At 49.8% G+C, this 17,870-nt stretch overlaps 1 protein-coding gene across 1 annotated transcript; it reads right to left on the reverse strand.

Annotated features, from left to right (window-relative positions):
• Positions 1–4,770: 4,770 nt before the first annotated feature.
• Positions 4,771–11,111, reverse strand: HMGB3 (high mobility group box 3). The gene is made up of 5 exons (XM_063416767.1): positions 10,965–11,111; positions 8,038–8,194; positions 7,395–7,534; positions 6,743–6,917; positions 4,771–6,283 (listed from the first exon to the last, which is right to left on the reverse strand). The coding sequence occupies exons 2-5, from the start codon at positions 8,185–8,187 to the stop codon at positions 6,140–6,142; spliced, it is 609 nt and encodes a 202-aa protein (XP_063272837.1). The 5' UTR covers positions 8,188–8,194; positions 10,965–11,111; the 3' UTR covers positions 4,771–6,139.
• Positions 11,112–17,870: the final 6,759 nt, after the last annotated feature.

Genomic DNA, 17,870 nt, shown 5'->3' on the forward strand with positions numbered 1-17,870 from the left:
GACAGCTCTGGTGGGACTCACCAACAAATGGAACACGAGTGACAATGAGTAATTAGCCAGCCTAACACTCACCTTGTCCAGGAGAAAGTGCCCCTGCCTATTTGGGGGGTTTGAACAAGATGATCTTCAAGGTCCCTTCCTACCCAAACAATTCAAAGATTCTATGATTGTGTTTGGTCAGGTGTCTATTCCACTTTCAGACACTTTTCCTTTGAAGAAAGGGTTCTCTTTAAGAGTTTTACTGACTTGGTTTGAAAAAGCTCCCAGCAGCTTGCAAAAATTAAGTTAGCAACAAATAAAGCAACAGAAGACCCTTCTTCTGTTGTTTCCTTCTGTTCTCCCTGCCACGGGAGAGAAATCCTAGCCAGGACCTACAGGTAGCAATGCCTTAAACAACTGCAGAAGCCAGGCCCAGGGAAGATCCCCAGTCTGAGCTCTAAAGCTAAAGAGAACAGAACTCAACCAACATATTTTGTAAGAAAATGGGAGACCAAATTGACCCTGCTTCCACCTTTCCCAAGCCTCTTTTACAGGACCATGTATCAATGCTGGCACAGCCAGGTAACACACAGTAAAAGAGCAATCACACAGTCATTAGCAGCAGACAAGAGGCATTTGTCTCAAGCAATCCCTCAAATCACTTCATCCTGCTATGGGTATTAATTTTCTAAACTAAATAAAGCAAATTTTAAGCTCCACAAAGAAGCAGTTAGAAACACTTACAAGCTATAAGCTCTTGCAACAAAGCCAGGCCATGTTCGATTAATATTTTTAAAAAGAGCATTTTTCTGACTTGAAATACCTGAGGGAGCTTTACAAGTGGAAGGGCTGGGGAGAAAAAGCAACTCTATCACTCACAGCACCCTACCTGCCCCCTTCTTCACACAGAGGCTACAGAGGTGACACCAGCACAGAGGGGCTGCCCTGGCTCTCAGGTGTCCCCCAGGGAGGCAGAGGAGGTGGCAGGGATGGGGCAGAGCAGCCCCACTCTGCACTCACAGGTTTAAAATCAACTACAAACACCTCAAAACCCCCAGCCCCACATCAAGGCTGTGGTTTGCCTGGCTGCTGCTTTCAGCCAGACATGAAATGAGCCGTGTCAGGGGACACAGTGACAGGACAGGCGTCCCTGTGCCACAGCCAGGGCACTTTCATCTCAATAAATGTCTTTAAAGCATCCCACCCTCCAAAGGACTCCACCACAGCACCAGTTTGCTCCTCCACACAATGTTCAGGTTCCCCATCCTGGGGAAGTCACCTCCTCTAGTTTCACATGAAACCCTGGCTGAGCCACTCCACGGGTGTTTCTGTGAGCCCATGGCACATCCAGGAACAGCAGGAGGAGGTACTCACCACCCAGGAGACAGAGCTGGCAGCTCCAGCAGGGCTCTGCTGCTTCCTCCTGCCTCATTTAGGGATCCAGGTGCAGGAGGGCACTCAGGGAGGAGCTCTTAGCAGCAGACAGCTCCAGTCAAGAGTATTTAGCACAGGCAAGGAGACATTCCCCATCCACATGCTGCTTTAGCACACAGAAATCAGATCCACTGAGGTGTCTGCAGAGTGCTTTGAACACAGGTTACCAAATGCTGCCACACACACCAGAGCCCAGCCTGCAAAGGGGGATAAAGGAATTTTTTATGGCACAAACCCCCCTGGCAGGCCTGCTGGATATCCAGCCCCCTCCCCACTGCAAGCTGACACATTCAGAGAGCAACTGCTCTGTTACAGGGTCCCCAGCACTCTTTGTCTGCAGCACTGCTGTGATTTGCAATTCAGCTCGTTGCATTAAAATGTGGTGCAGCCCTAGCCCTAGAAAGAAATCAACATTCCACTTGTTACAGTCCCTCCCGTTATCTTTTAGAGGAAAGTGAGCTTGGGCAAACAGTCGTAAAGTGGAGGCTGGGGATTGTCAGGAAGCCCTGCCAGAAATGAAATGCAGCATCCTGCTCTCACCCCACTGGAAAACATCCCATCTCCCTGTCCAAGCTCCCCAAAACCTGCAGCAGAGGAGGGCTCACCTGGGAGATGTTCCTCTGCTTGTGGAACAGGAGTGAGCAGAGGGAAAACACGAACTCGAGGTGGCTGCCAGGATTGTGTGGAGGCTGGAAGTAAAAAGCCATTCCCCTGCCACCTGCTGAGCCAGGACCAACAGAAGCCCTTGCACCTTGCTGCTGCTCCTGCAGGGTTCATCAGGAGTGAGTAAAACTACCAAAAATGAGCTGTTCAAAGGGAGAAAGTACGAGAGATGCTTTGACTGTGTCAGCATCCTCAGTCCCATCCCCAAAGCAGACTCTCCCTGTCCTAGGGAGATACAATTTGTTTTAGGATTTTTAATTGATTTAATTATAGAAAATTAACACACTCCTTCTCCACAGAGGTGTTAGGGTCCTCACACAATAGGAAACCAACAGCAATGTAGTTTTTCCTTGTGACTGCCTGTGAGGAGGGACTGCCACACCAATGGTGGGACTCCCCTGATGCTGCCCCTTCCTCCCAGTGCTCAGATTTGGCTCACATCAAATATTTACCATATCTCAACTGAATTTTGGAATATATAGGCTACAGAGCAGTGTGCCTGAAGCCTCTGACTCTCTGGGTGATGCTAAGCACACTCTCAGGCCCGTTTTCAGCAGAGGCAGGCTCTGCTCTGCACAGAGCAGCCTCGTTCACCCCACTGCCCCCAGATGGTTCAATTCCAGAGCAGTGTGGTAGAAACTGTGTTCTCAAGAGTCTGGACCATCCTGAGTGCAAAGCAAACAGCACTAACCATGAGAAATGACCTGCATGGCCTGGGTCAGGGCTGTCTCTGCCTCACATCACCATCAGACATTCTCTGGAGCGAAAGTTCTCAGACCTCTGACATGCAGAGGGACCAGCCCACCCAGTCAAAGCTTCCTCTGCCCCCTCCCAGCAGTAAATGGGTTTTAACAGCTGCAGAACCAGCACCATCCCTGTTTCTTAGCTGAGCCCTGGTCCCTCAGCCCAACTTCAGCAGGGACAGCAGCATCACCACATCACATTTTGGAAACATGAGCAGTCTCACAGTCAGTTCTGTCAGATTCATGCAAGGAAAAGTCTCTTCATCCATCCCCTCCCTTTGCCCAGTCTATTTTAACCTTTTGTTTCTCTACATACCACAGAGTTAATAAGAGAAACATATTTACTTTGCCTGGCTTGGGGACTAAAGTTGAACTAGAAGTTTGAGTTGTGCAGCAGCACAAAGCAGAAATGTCTTCTGTGAAACACCAGAAGTGTTTCCAAGCAGAGAAAAAGAACATTTGGAGGGTGTTCTATGAAAATCATGGAGCTGGGTGAAATCAAGCTCTTCCCAATATTTGAGATGACATGTCAGAGCAGTGGGGAGGGGAATTATGTGTTATTTCAAAGAAGCATCACCACATCTGCAGCCATGTGAGTCCCTGGAGCCCTGCACTGGTGCTGCACTGAACAGCAGCCCCAAGGAAAGCCAGATTTTAGGTGTGTGCAGAGCAGCAATAGGCAGTGCACTGGAAGGTCCAAGACCTTGCTCAAGCTCTGCAACTTGAATTGATTTCCAATACAACAAAGAGGTGTCAGCTCCAGTCCTCATTTGCTGATCAATAGGGGCTCAGCTCACTCGCAGTTAATTCAAAGCCAAACTTCATTTGCACAACAGTGATCTACACCAAGTCCCATATGTGGGTAAGGAGAGATTTTGCCAACTTGACAATAGAAACAACATTAGAGCTCTTGAACTGATGCCATCACTTTTTTATTTCTGCTCCACCACTTCCCTATCAAGTTTCCACGGGATCTCCAGCTGCCTCCTCCCTTTGCAGCAGAAGACATGCAGAAAGGGTAGCAAATACAGAAGTACCTGTTTCTTTTCCAGATGCAGCTTTATTGAGGCTTTAAAAATGCAACTGCCCATAAAATAGGGGCAAATATCACTTTTTTGTGCATTAAAGATACTAAAAATTACCGTAATTAAGCAACTATAAAAGTATTTCTGAGTGATTCAGCTGTCACTTAGCCTTAAAAACAAAAGTTGCTACATGTTGCTATGTTTCATGACAGTCTTTTAGCTTGCTCCACTCTGTAAATTTTGTTTTCAGGTTTTAGTCCATTTTAACACTAGATCACTGTTTTTTTGGTGAGAAGTTGTTGGGAAGACAGAGGAAGCCAGAAGTGCCACCCAATTAGGCAACCAAGTAGTTCCTAAAGCTGCTGCCTGTAAGCCTGGGACCAAGTTTATCTCAAGCTTGGTTTAAGAGCAGTGTTTGCACCTGAATTACTGCATCTCCTGCAACCACAGCAGCCCACAGCTCCACCTTGTATTAATGCAAATATCCTCCAAATATCCTCACACCCCCATCTGCTCCCCACCAAGCGAGCACAGACTCCTAGAGCCAGCACAGGGAAGGAATTTGGGGTACCCTGGGGGTGCTGGAGTTTTCCCAACTCATGCTGTCCCCATGCTGAGGAAAAACAAGTTTACAGCCACCAGGCAGAGACCGGGTTTTACCTTTCTCTTTTAAGCACCGCAAAACATCCCCAGCTTGGATTTGGAAAGAATTCAAGACTTGGGACACAGGCAGCTGGTGAGCAGAGGGGAAAGAGACCTGTTGCTCCCCCACCCCACCTTGCAGCCCCCAGTTCCTACTGAAATTTGTGTCACCAGAGGAAGGACACAGACCAAGTACCTGTGCCACGCTCCTACTTCAGCAGGGAGTTAGACTCAGGCGCCTGCCATGAAACAAGAGGCTAGAAAAAACCACAAGTCTGAAACAGTTTAACACAGGACAAAAAAGGCACATTTTAATATGTACAGCAATGCATTTGGGCTATAAATTTACCCAACACAACTGAAAAAAAAAAAAAATCCAAACTATGCTTTTATACTTATTCCATGGTGTCAGCCTCATTCCTAGCCACCTACCTTTCTCTGCATCTCTGAATGCTGCTATATACACACACAAACAAACAATTACGTCATGAATGTTCATTTAGGCTCCCAAGTTCAAGTAATAAAGTTCAAACTTGCATAGCATCTTATGCCACTCAGCCATAAACAGTTACGATTGCATATTAGCTGGAGCAGCCATCTCTTTCAATTCAGCCAGTTTTGGCTGGCCACCATTTTTAAATTTTTTTTATTTTTTATTTTTCATTTTAATCCTTGAGTCAGAATGTTTCCTAAGTCACCAGCCCTGAGGGATGCCACAGACTTCAAAATGAACCTCTTGCTGTTGTTAAGATCCTTTTTAAACCAGAAATTTCGAGTGTTGTCAAGAACAGTTTTAAAAATGTAATACTGTTTATTTTGCTTCAAAAACATTTCAGCATTCTAAACATACAAAAAAAACAGAACGTTGCAAATTTGTTTAAGTACAGAGTGTTTTTGAACTTCAGTTGCTGCACTGGCTCTTCACTTAGTTGACGATGAAGAGATGTCTACAGTTTCAGTTTAAAAACTACCGCACTTAACTAAAAAAACCCATACACTTCTCATGCCAGCTGAACCCCCTTTCCAACAACTAAGAATGGCAGCAGAATGCTATTTCACTATATACAGAAAGACAACTTTAAGCTAAATGGACGCCCACTGTAGTGTAAATAGATCTACCCTCACAGTGCATGCTTTGGGCCATGGCACCCCGGGGAACGTACAGCCTCTCCAAGTCATCACTGCTCCTCTAAGGCATCATCACTCTAAGCATGTACCACAAGAATCTGTCTAGTTTTTACAAACTATAGATATGTACAGTTTATAACCCAGGATTTTCTAGCCAATAACCATATAGTAACACCACCTTACAAATTAAAAAAATGCTTGAAACATTTTTAAATGCTTTGTTACACCAACAGCAAAGTGCACAGAGTTAGGAGAACACTAGAGCGCCTTTTCATTTTAAAAATGTTTGGAAATATGTACAACTTTGATACAGTTTCAGGGTGCTCACTACACCCATGGCCACTTCATGTAAACCAGTTACAATTTCTAGAGCACTTTTAGAAACTACAACGCGATCGGAATCCAAATTTTTTTTTTTAATTAAGCCTAATAAGGGCAAGAGACACCATCTCAAATAAGAGGTGCTTCATTTATGGTGTTTCCCCTACTCTATGGTATTCACATGGAGACAAGTATTGTACAGTTTTATTCATCATCATCATCTTCATCCTCCTCTTCTTCATCCTCCTCCTCCTCTTCGTCTTCTTCCTCTACCTTTTTCCGAGCAGCTTTGGTTGCTGCTCCCTTTGCGCCATCAAACTTTCCTTTAGACTTGTAGTCTGCAACATCCTGCAAAGTCAAGGGGACGTCTTAATTTGCTCTAGGCAGCAAACACACACAGCATTTGTACAGCAGCAGGTGTTAGGGTGAAGGAGCTGGCCCTCCCTGGCTGCTTGCACGGGGAGCACACGAGTGTGCAAACACCTCTGCATGCTCTGGAGGTCCTGAGATCTGCATTCACAGCTATTTCTTTGAGGAGGAGAAGAGAACCCAGCCTCTCCAAGTTTCCCTGATAACGGGACAAAGCTCCTGTGACAGCACAGCAAACCCTGTGTGAAGCAGCACGGGCTGCACACCACGGGGGAAAGCTCTCCCTCCTTGCTGAGCTCTGCCTGTGGATCTGTTCTGCCCCAACCTGTGCAAAGCTCAGCTCTCACTGAGCCGGGACCACCTGAGCTGGGCCTGTGTTACCAAAGCACATCAACACCAGAGCTGGTACAGAGGAGCACAAGTGACAGCTCTCCTTACCTTCTCGTACTTCTCCTTCAGCTTAGCTGCCTTGTTATTGTAAGGCTGCTTTTCCCCATCGCTGAGGTTGTTCCACATCTCGCCCAGTTTCTTTGCTACGTCCCCAATGGATATGCCAGGGTTTGTGGACTTGATCTTGGGGCGAAACTCTGAGCAGAAGAGGAAGAAGCCAGACCTTGGGGAGAAACACCAGAGGACAGTCAGCATTTGCAGCAGCACGCCCAGGGAGCAACCCTCCCTCCATCCCTCCCCACAACACTGACACACAGAGCAGAAACTTTTTTCCTAACTCACAAAATCAAACACAAGCTTAAAAGTGTTTTGATTTTACAGAGGCCCAGACCTGCAGCCTTCACTCAATGCTCCTTTTTAATTAAGTGCTCTGTATCCCCTCACCCAATTTCATCTTAGACACTCAAGTCTCATTGTGACTCAGCCACTTCCATCACTGAGAGTTTAAAAGCACCAAGCATTGACAATTTGTGTCAGTGCCCTACAGCTCAGGGCCACAGGCTGCCTTAAAGGTTTACAAGGCAGTATCACAACCAATCCTGCTACACCAACACTGTGCCCCCCATCCACCCCCTTCCTGCAAACCCGGTGTGAAAATGAACCACAACACTTCTGCATTTAATGCCTCAAAGTTACTCACGGTGGTCGTTTTGGGGCATTGGGGTCCTTCTTCTTCTTGCCACCCTTAGCTGGTCCGTAGTCCTTCATTTCTCTATCGTATCGTACCTTATCAGCCTTTGCCATCTCATCAAATTTAGCCTTTTCCTTGCTTGACATGGTCTAAAAAACCAAAACACGAGACACCAAATTCATGATTACCCAACTGTTCAATAGCTGGCAAACTTTATGTAAACAAGCCAACACACATCAACTGGATACGGGAGTTTCAGGATTTGTTTGTTTTCCAGCTGGACCACCTTGAGGACGAAGGTCCTGCACAGGAAATCACAACCACCACGGACACACTGAGCCACAGGGAAGCAACAGAAATGAGACAAGCACAGTCAGAATCCTCCTTTGGACACACACCTGGAAAGAAGCAGCTGCTGAAGGGCACTGCTTGAAAGGCCAGGCTCTAGCAGAAGCATCTACACGAGGCTAAAACATTCAGTATTGCTACAGGTTCAGCAGCACCTGAGCAATGGCCAGGACAGCCTGGCAAGAGCAGCACACAGACCAAAACAGCACCAGCTCTCTTCTTGTCCAGACACACACACACACATCCACCATCTCAGCAGATACTACAAGGAGTTATCCCTTCGGGAAGTCACAAATTAAAGTACCTTCCACCTCTCTGAGCACTTCTTGGAAAACTCTGCGAAGTTGACTGGAACCTCTGGGTTCTTTTTCTTATGTTCCTCACGGCACGTCTGCACAAAGAAGGCATAGGCAGACATCTTGCCCTTGGGCTTCTTCGGGTCACCTTTAGCCATCTTGACTCTGTGGGGACAGAGGGAAAAATAACCAATTAATGATGCACAGATTAATGCATACATATATGGTGTGAAAATATTTATATACACGCAGGGGTGTATATATATATATATTTATATACCCCTGCACCATCTTCTGATGTGATGTCCCATCAGTAACACACCTCTTTCTCTCCCCTGACACCTCTTATCATCCCCAATACAGAGACTTAAATTATTCTCCCTTGATACTTGGGTTGCAGACAAGCCAAGAGAAACCAGTCACTGCATTTAAGTGTTACATTAATACATATTTACATCATGTCCAAAGACTGGAGACAGCCTATTAAATATACATACTTCTGCCTATTAAACGTTATATATGAACTAATATAAAGTATCTGTTTTAGTTGGCTACCACACTAGGGCTGGAGTGGCATGCACAGTGCCAGGCAGTAACTTATCCCTTCAGGAGCTGGAGAAAACGTGTTAGCAGCTGCTGCCTAGGTAAGAAGGCAGCACAAATTAGTTGCCCTGAAAAAGCGCAATAACCTTTTATACATAAAAAAGGGCACGAATAAAGGCTGACTTTAACCACAATAGCACCCGTGGAGCCCTGCGAGGTGAGTTGTGCTTGCTCTTGCTCCACCAAGTGACACATGTTTGAGGCATAGTGGTCAGTGCAAAGATGCAATCGGCAAGTTACCGAAACAACGCTGCTAACTTTTGGGCTCTGTTTCTTTTCCTGCTTCCGTACTAAATTCCCCCCGCTCAATAAAAAAATTCATAAGCCCGCAATAGTATTCTCTACTTACAGCTTCTAAGTCACTTGAAAATTTAATTTTTATTAGCACAACGTTAATATTTAATTGCAGCCCGTTAACCCGCCAGGTGCAGCACGAGCAGCCGTGAGCCGCCCTGCCCGGTCCGGCCGCTGCCGGGACAGCGCTGCCTCCGCGGGGGCGGAGGAGCCGCGGAGCGGGGCCCGGAGCAAGGAGCCGGCCCCGCTCCGAAGTTGGGGACGAGCGGCCCGGCCAGCTCGGTGCTGCCCGGCCCGGCCCAGCCCGGCACGGCACAGCCCAGCCCGGCTCCGCTCCGCGCCCCTCCCGCATCTGCGCCCCCCCAAGGTCACCGCGCCGGCCGCGCTCCGCGGCGCGGGCACCTGCGGCGGGGCCGGGGCCGGCGGGGGCAGCGGCGGCTCCGCCAGACGCCAATAATTCATCTTCCATTTTGTGAAACGCCTCCTGATGAAAGAAAGTGCCCCTGAAATGCGGCGGGGCGGCGGGCGGGGGGCGCCGGGGGGCCGGGCGGCGGCCGGGGGCGCGGGGCGCCGGGCCGGCCCCGGGCGGCCGGGGCGAGCGGCAGCGGGAGCGGCGGCGGCGGCCGCGCTCCGCGCCCAGGGCCGGCCCCGCTCGCTAAGATGGCTTCTCCCGGCGCCGCCGCCGCCGCGCCGCCGAACAAAGCCGCGCTCCCCCTCCGCCGCGCTCGGCCCCCCGCGCCCGCCGCCCCCGGCCGCCGGCCCCGCCAAAACGCCGCCCCCGCCGCGAAGGGGGCTCCCCGCTGGCCCCCCGGCGGGCGGCGGGGGCGGCGGGGCCGGGGCGCGGGCGGGAGGCCCCCCCCCGGCCCCTGCCTAGCGCAGCGCTCTCTAACAAAGGCTCCCGTGCAGCCATTACCACCGCCGCCGCTACGCTCCTCCGCGCTGCCAGAAAAAGAGTGCGGGGAGCCCCGGGGCGGCCCCCCAGCGCCCTTCCGAGGGCACGGGAAGGTGGGGGGAGAGGAGCCGGGGCGAAAGCGAAAGGTTTGAGCCCCCGGCGGGGCGCCGGGAAGGAGATTTTCCTCGCCGCGACCCCCCTCCCCATCGCTGTGCCGCTCACACGTCTTTCTTCCCTTCGCCGGGGCTCTCCAGCGCCAGCCATATTAATGCCCACAGCACGGGCGGCGCGGCGCGGGGAAAAGGCGATGCGGGGCCCCGCCGCGGGCGCAGCCCCACCAGAGACACCTTCCCGGGCAGGGGAAGAGCGGCGGAGGCAGAAGCGAAGGGATCGGTGGAGTTTGGAGGCGGCGGCGGCGAGAAAAAAACTGCTTGGCCGGGACCGCCGGGCGCAGCGCGCAGGGTTTATCCCTGTCAGATGCTAAAGCGACAGCCATATTAATGCAGAATAAACAGCGGGCACGGCACTGCGCACGGCCGACAACTTTCCCACCGCCACCAGCCCCACCGAGCCCACCCTGCGAAAGGGGCACATAAAAGCCGAGGGCGCCGCGCGTTTTGCCGTGCGACATTAGGAGGCGGCAGAGAAAAATCCCTGCCCATGCGGGGGAGAAGAGGAGTTAGTCCCGGTGTAGTTGCTGCACCAGCCATATTACTCTCGGCGGCACGGGAGCCCAGCGCGGAGCCGCGGGGCTGCACCGGGGGCAGGTGGCCCCTCGGCGGCGGGGGGAGCTCCCGGCGGGGCAGGGCAGGAGGACGGGGCACAAACACCGCGCCTCGCCCGCTGCCCACCGCCCCGCCAGCTGCGCACAGCATCTGCCCCGGCACCGCCGAGCCCCGCGAGAGGGGGGGAAACAAAGTTTTGCCCGAATTTCCCGATTTTTTCCTAACGAAGAAAAAAAAAATCAAAAACTCGCAGGAAGCGAGAAACAGAACGCAACATTATTATAAAAAAAAAAAAAAAGAGGGGGAAGAAAAAAAAAAAAAAAAGCATGCCGAGCCAGGCGGGGCAGAGACACGAAGGCGCAGGGGCAGGGCGGGGAGGGGGCAGCCGCCCCCCGAAAAGTTGCGGCGGGGCTGCACGTACCTGTATTGTTCGCGGTAGTGTGGACAGGAGCGGAGCGCAGGGCACGACGCGGGGCTCGGCGCGGCTCAGCCTCGCGTTGGCTGCCTACGAGAGCGGCCTGATTGGCTGCGGGGCTCTGCCGTTTAAAACAACCTCCTCGCCCGCTGATTGGCGCGGCGCCTCATGAATATTAAGCGCGGCCGCGCGGCGGTTGGCCGGCGCGGGTGAGGTCATTCATTCAAAAAGAGCGCCCGCCGGGGGGACGGCGGAGCGCGCCGGGCGCGCGCTGGGGGCGCGCCGGGGGCGCGGGAAAGGGCGGCGCGCCCCGCGGAGCCCCCGCCACGTGCGGCGGAGCGGGACCCCCGGGACCCCCGCCCTGGGACCCCCACCCTGCTGGAGATCCCGGCAGCATCCCCGGATACCCCCCCGAGGCTGGCAGCAGCCCATTATTGCCGCTTTCTGCCCCAAAGCCGTAAGGGGCGGTTCCGGTTGCAGCGGAGCCGGCTGCCGCTACTACTGCGCGTAGTGGAAGCGAGCCCAAAATAAACTTTGCTGACAGTCCCAGCGCACGACGGGTGGAGAAGGAAGTGCGGAGCGAGAAGCGGCGTGTTTGTGTGCGGAGGAGCAGAGTTTTAGCGCTCGTTCATCAAATAAAGGATCTACTTGAATTGCTAGTTCTTACACACTTCTACAATTTGTTTGGTATTAATTTTCCAGGATTTGCTTGTTATTAAAGAGGCTGGTTGCGTACAAGGAAATCTGTTCAGTGTGCCCTGCTGACTGAAAGCAGCCCAGTGTGGCTCTAGGGCTCCTTTGGCTCTCTGGAAAGAGTTGTTTCCTACGGGGCAGCTGCCAAATGGTTAAACTGGTATTCGTGGCTGACCACAATTGTCGGCTGGCTCGGGAAGAAGAGCTGTTATTTTGAAGGATGGAGCGGTGAGGCTCAGAAAGCCCGTGCTGTGGGTAACTGCCGCCCTGTGATGATAGCCAGAAGGAGCAGTTGCCCTCTTTGAGGAGCAGATAGCGAAAAGGAGCCTCCACCCTGGGCTGAGGCGCTGTCAAGGCTTTTCCAGATACTGCCCTGTGGAATTGCTGGTGGCTGTAACAACATATGGTCACAGGTTGCCTTTGCCGAAAGAGATCAAAACAAAACTGATGGGACACACAAGAGTGCCAGCCTCCCGCTGGCAGATCCACTGGGGAGCAGGCAGGATGTCACCCAGCATTTTAGCCAAAATCCTGCCTCGGTTTCTCCCTTAGGGCACATCCCAGGCAGCCTAGCAAGCACTCAATCCAGTTGTTGCCCCGCATGCTTATAGAGACCTTGCAGCCCTGTCCTTGGGCTTTTCAAAGCACTTATAGGGCATTTTATCATATCAGTCTTACCAGCCTCTTGCCCTATTTCTGCCTTCTCAAACCGAAAGTATAAAACAAGGGGTTCGTTTCTAAACATTAATGAGGTTACCTGAGGGACTTTATTCTGTAGCATCATCATAAAATAAGACAAGCAATACTACTGCAGGATAATCTCTTTGTAGCTGACAAACATCCCTTTCACCTATTTTTAGGGATACTTTCAAGTGCTCCAAACTAGTTGAATAATTAAGGCTTTTTTCTTGGCTCTTGAGTCACACAATTTTTTATTCTGGAGCACTTTCTTCCTTCAAACCACAGTCTCACCCTCCAGAGCACCCCAAGCAGAGAGAGCATTACTAAGGGGGTGTTCAGGCTGTTCAGGAGCTGGCTCAGGGTTAGGAGAGGCACCTGGCATTGAACATGTGTCCCATTGTCATCTCCAGAGCATCCCCCTGAGTTCTCACCAGCCAAAGGAAACATTCCCTAAGATGCTTGTTCTAGGAAGGCCAGGAAAGTTTTGACAGCTGGCCAAGGGGCAAAGGAGATATTTTGGTAGCTGAGAGACAGCTGGGTTGGAGGTTTTATCCTAGCACTTGCAGCAGGCTTTTGAAAGCAGAGCAGGGCTGAGAAGCAAATGGGTGAACATAACCCTCAGAGGGAAAGCCTCTATTCACCCCTAAAACCAATCCTGCAATTCTCCTGCAGTGCCCCCAGCCCCACACTTTGCACCTGACCAGTGGCTGGGCCCTTTTCTGCCTGCACCAAGAAAACAGCCCAGAAAGATTTGGCTGAGCAAATCTAACCCTTCACTGCCACCTCTTCCATCCCTGCAGTCCCCCTTCCATGCAGCTCACCTGTCCTCTCCTGGCCCCTCCTGGAGACAGGGCAGCTCACTAACCCAGCAAAAAGGGAACAAAGCCCAAAATTCTGCCTCCCTTTGTGCTGGGTTAGTTTTCTGCTGGATTAAGGGGCTGCACCAGTGTACCAAGGAGCCAAGGCAAAGACAGGAGTGTGCAGAAGGGTACAGCCAGGAGCAGAGACACTCCCAAGTGTGGGTTTGGTAAATTTTAGAGAGTTTTGCTGTTTTGTTTTTTAATATTATATATTACCATGTATTTAACTATAGTTTCCTGTTTTGGAGGGGCAGCTCAAATGCTCAGTGCATTGTCAAAGCAGTTCCCTTAGTGAGGAGCTTCTTGGGCTCAGATTTGGCAGCATTTCTGTGAACAGCCACATCATCTCCTCTGGTCTGTAGCATACCTGCTCGGATATGAGCTGTTTCACCCCATCAGCTTTCATTTCTCATTGCTGATACCTGAATTTCCACCTTTTTTATCTACCAGCTGATGCAGGTGTCAGAAAGCCACGAAGGTTTGCAGGGGCAAACAGCTGCAATGAGGTGCTGAATACCAACACAGCATCAGCCCATTTGCTCTTTGCCCACCTTTGGAACACGCTGAGCCCACGGCTGGGATGGTAAATCAGAAGCACCTATGCTGTTGTGCTCCTCACCGTGGCACTGGGGAGCTTATTCAAGGCAAAGAGCAGAGGAGCCTTCAAGAAATCCTCCAGAAAAGCTGTCTGCAGTCCTCCCGAGATAAGAAGTAATTTTCTGAGGCCTTCTAGGCCACAGAATGCCATGGGTGACAGGAAAAAAATAGAAGCGTCCCAAGAAGAAACACGCTTGCTGTTCACAGGGTGAGGAAGCTCAGGAAAACATTTGTGAAAAATATTCATCTCTCTCAGGCATGCAGCTTGGTTGCCATGAGGGGTTGCTTCAAGCAACCTGGACATCCAACAACATCAGGTGTAGATATTTGAGATGCACATAAAGATGTGCTCAAAACCCTGGCAGAAACAGCACACCAGGGACATCCCCTCTGCCACCAGGGTTTAGGTGCCAGCACAAGGCACCATCCCTGAGCACAACTGGATGGTTCAGACAGCTGAGCTCCCTATCAGCAGCCCTGTGGAGCCGTCCCAGTGTGGGTAAAACCATCCCAGCACATCAGGGCTATCAAACCATCCTGCCCTCAGCCAGGGTTTCCACTGTGGGCACTGAGCTGCAGCTCCAGCAGGGTAATTACAGCTGCGTTTGGCCCTTCCACTTCTGTCTTCATTGCATCTCTTCAACCCTGGCAAAATTCTCCAGTGGAGACTTGACCTGAATGAAAAGGCTGATACAAATACATCCGTGGGGTTCTGCCAGCAATTAGGAGTAAGGATGGGGAGAATTCCCTCCTAGGAATCTAACAAAGCCAGGAAACCTTTTTCAGCAGCACCAGCCTATCAGAGTGACAGAGCTGACATTTAAGGTTGGCTGGACAATAGCGACATGAAAAGTGTTAAATGACCTGTTCATCTCACCAGCATATTCATTAGGGTAGTTAGGGGGGTGTTTCAAAAGCCTTCAGTGAGGACCTGGCTTCTCCCACCACTGACCTTCTGTGCTCACATGCAATGGAGATGAAGAGGCTCAATTAACCCTTCTCTGACTGGTGTAGTCAAAAACTGATCGCAGAGGTTTCATTTACAAGTCCAAGGGTTGTAGGTTTTTTTGGTTTTTGTTTGCTTGGTTTGGTTTTATTTGTTTTTTTTTTTAAACCAAGAATTTAACTCAGTAAAATGAGAAGGAATCCCTCCACACAAAACCCTCCCAAGCCTTACAACACTTAGGATTTCCCCACATGGATATTCTGATGCCCACAGCCTGAGGCTGAATTCCGAGTCCTGTAACTATAATAAAATATTTGTAATTGCTCACTGGGATCTCAGCCAGTTAGAATATTTCCTCTTTAACCTATGAAACAAAAAGAATTATCTTAAATACATGCTGAAAGTAGAAAATAAAATTAGCAATGGTGTTTAAGGAGCTTGGCAGCATGCAAGTTCAGAGAGACAGAGGTTAATCTGTTCCAAATTCAACTCTGAGAAACCTTATGTTCCAACAATTAAAATATTAGTCTAAATGACCAGGTGACCCCCCAAATTCCCTGATGGGGTGGCACAGCCTGTTATCCCCTGCAGCCATATCCCATTAAGCTGATACCTCTGCAGGAGTAGGACACAATCTCAGTTGCACACACAAAATTAATTATTGTCAAATGCACTTCATGGGGACTGAGGTGAGAAATACAAGTTGAAATAATTGACAGTCCTACTAGGCAGAGTTCAAAACCTCCTTGCAGTGTAACCATGGGCAAGATAAACAGAAACTCACAGTTACCTTCACAGGTGGGCTCCCCCCTGTGTCTTCTCATATTGTCCACGTTCCTCTTGGGGTTTTTCCCCCTCCTTTTCTTTCTCCTATCCCTGTTTTTGCTCCTCTCTGTTCCCTCATCTAACACATCCCTCCTGCCACAACACTCTTCCTTCAGGCGTCTCCTTCCACGCTCAGCTACCACAGGGCCATCTGCTTTCACGTATTTTCTTTTTAAAGATGCACTATCCCAAACCCTGCAAACCCTGAGAGACCTGGCATGAGAGCACTGAGCAGCACTCAGCTGCAGAGGGGCTTTTCTGCCTCTGCTTCACATGCACAGAACTACAGCAAAAAAAAATAAAAGGCATTTAGTGAATTAAAAAAACCCCCACACACACACAAAAAACAAAACAAAACAAAACCCAAAAAACAAAACAAAAAAACACCAAAAAACCCACCCAAAAACAAACAAACAAACAAAACCCCACAAAAAATGAAAAAAAAACCAACCAAAAAACCACAACAATGACAACAAAAAAACCACACCACATTTATCTACCTACCCCACCAAGAAAAAGACTAAAAGTAGAAAGACAGGACAACTGGAAAAAAAAATCTCTGCAAGTTTCCCATAGCCTTCAGAGGAGGTGGAATCTAGATGCAATTTTAAAGGAGAAGATTGTAAGTGTTTCCCTTGCACTTTAATTGGCAAGTAATCAAGACCACATTCAATGCAACACAAGTTCTTGCAATCACGCTGTGACAGCAGACCAAGAAACTCTATTAAGAATCCAATGCAATTACAATCCAGCAAAGGGCTGGGCACAAAGGGAGGCCTGACCCCACATTAGAGAGGAGTCAGTGATGGCCCAGCCGAGGTGTAGTTCAGACACCACGGATGTGACACTAAACGAAGCAATCAGAACCTCTGGCACTGCAACAAGAGAGCTGCACTTATTTCACACTCCTGGAACGTTGCTGGAAGGAGAGCTGCTTTCACATCACTAAATAACTGTTCTAAAAGCTGTGAGCACCTGCTGCCACCCCCAGCTCCTGCATTCAGCTCCAGTGGGCATCCTCTCCTCCTTGGCCATCCTGCCACTGCCCACGCCAAACCAGGAGCACACAGCACAGCAGGGAAGTAGAGGCACCAAAACCAGTGGCATTCAGATGAATCAAAGAGGAAAATGTCCTCCAATAAAAATAATCTTGGTGCTGCTTGTCTGAGTGAAGCTTTGAGTCTGACCATGGTTTGTAAGCTATCAAGACAGGCTGCCTGCCTCCAGTGCCACGGTGAGACACAAAATCCTTGGTTGGAGAGAAGGAAAGAAGAGTTCTGTGCACAGGAGCTGTGAACCCAGTTATCAAACAGTTTAACAGTTGTTAAAATTTATCTTGGGCTCTTCCCCACTCTGGGCAATCATCTTGCACAGTCCAGCTTCTCCTGCTGGCATCTAAAGCAGGTTGCAGGTCTGGAGAGCACTGGGTGATTCCAGCCAGGTGGGGAAACACTGCTAGCACCACAGGGCTTTGGGAAAGGTTAAAAATCTGATGGTCAGAAAAGGCAGAAACAGCAGAGGTGATGCAAATGTGGAGAGGAAAGCAGCTTTTCTTGATCTATGACCTGCACCACACTGCTGGGACTAAAGATCTCCAAAACTGACTATATTAATATTGAAGAATATATTGCCCATATACATGTAGGTGCAGGAGAAGCAAAGGAGAAAATGGGAATTGAAGTTGTAAGTGTTTACAGTTTAGGGGAATATTTAATTGGTTGTAAAAAAACCCTTTGGGGTGACACTTCCCAGGATGAGTCTTGCCTTCAAAGGGTCGAGTGGACCTTCAGTCAAAAAAGGAAGGTGAAATACTGGTTCAGGAAAGGGCTCAAAGCCCCTTGAGCTTTCCCCACTCTTCCCCATGACCTCTCTGTCCCCTATACTTTTTTTTTTTAATTATTTTTCCTTCTTATAAACCTGTTCAGGAAAGATTATTTCCTTTTTGGTATCAGTTTTGTGCCATCACTTCACCATAGCAACAGGCAGCAAACAGCAGCTGGAACAACTGGAAGTTGCTGGCTTGCTCAGGTAGGCTCCCCTGCTGCAGCAGCCTGGAGTGACTCCCTGCTTTTGGAAAACAAATTAGTTGCATAATTCCAGGTTTATTTCCACTAAAAGAGAGCATACACAATCAGCTAAATGCCACCAATTAAAGCATCAATAAGGCAGGGATATTTTCAGTACTGCACTTGTGTTCAGCCACACTGTTTGGCAGCAGCTGCTCCAGCACAGCAGGCTGAATTTAGAGTCACCACCTCGGGTCCTGGGGACAAACATGGGCCAAAAAACCCCAAGGGCTCCATCCTGAGC

Source organism: Prinia subflava, chromosome 20 (genome assembly GCF_021018805.1).
Source record: "Prinia subflava isolate CZ2003 ecotype Zambia chromosome 20, Cam_Psub_1.2, whole genome shotgun sequence".
In the NCBI taxonomy this organism is placed as follows: Eukaryota; Metazoa; Chordata; class Aves; order Passeriformes; family Cisticolidae; genus Prinia; species Prinia subflava.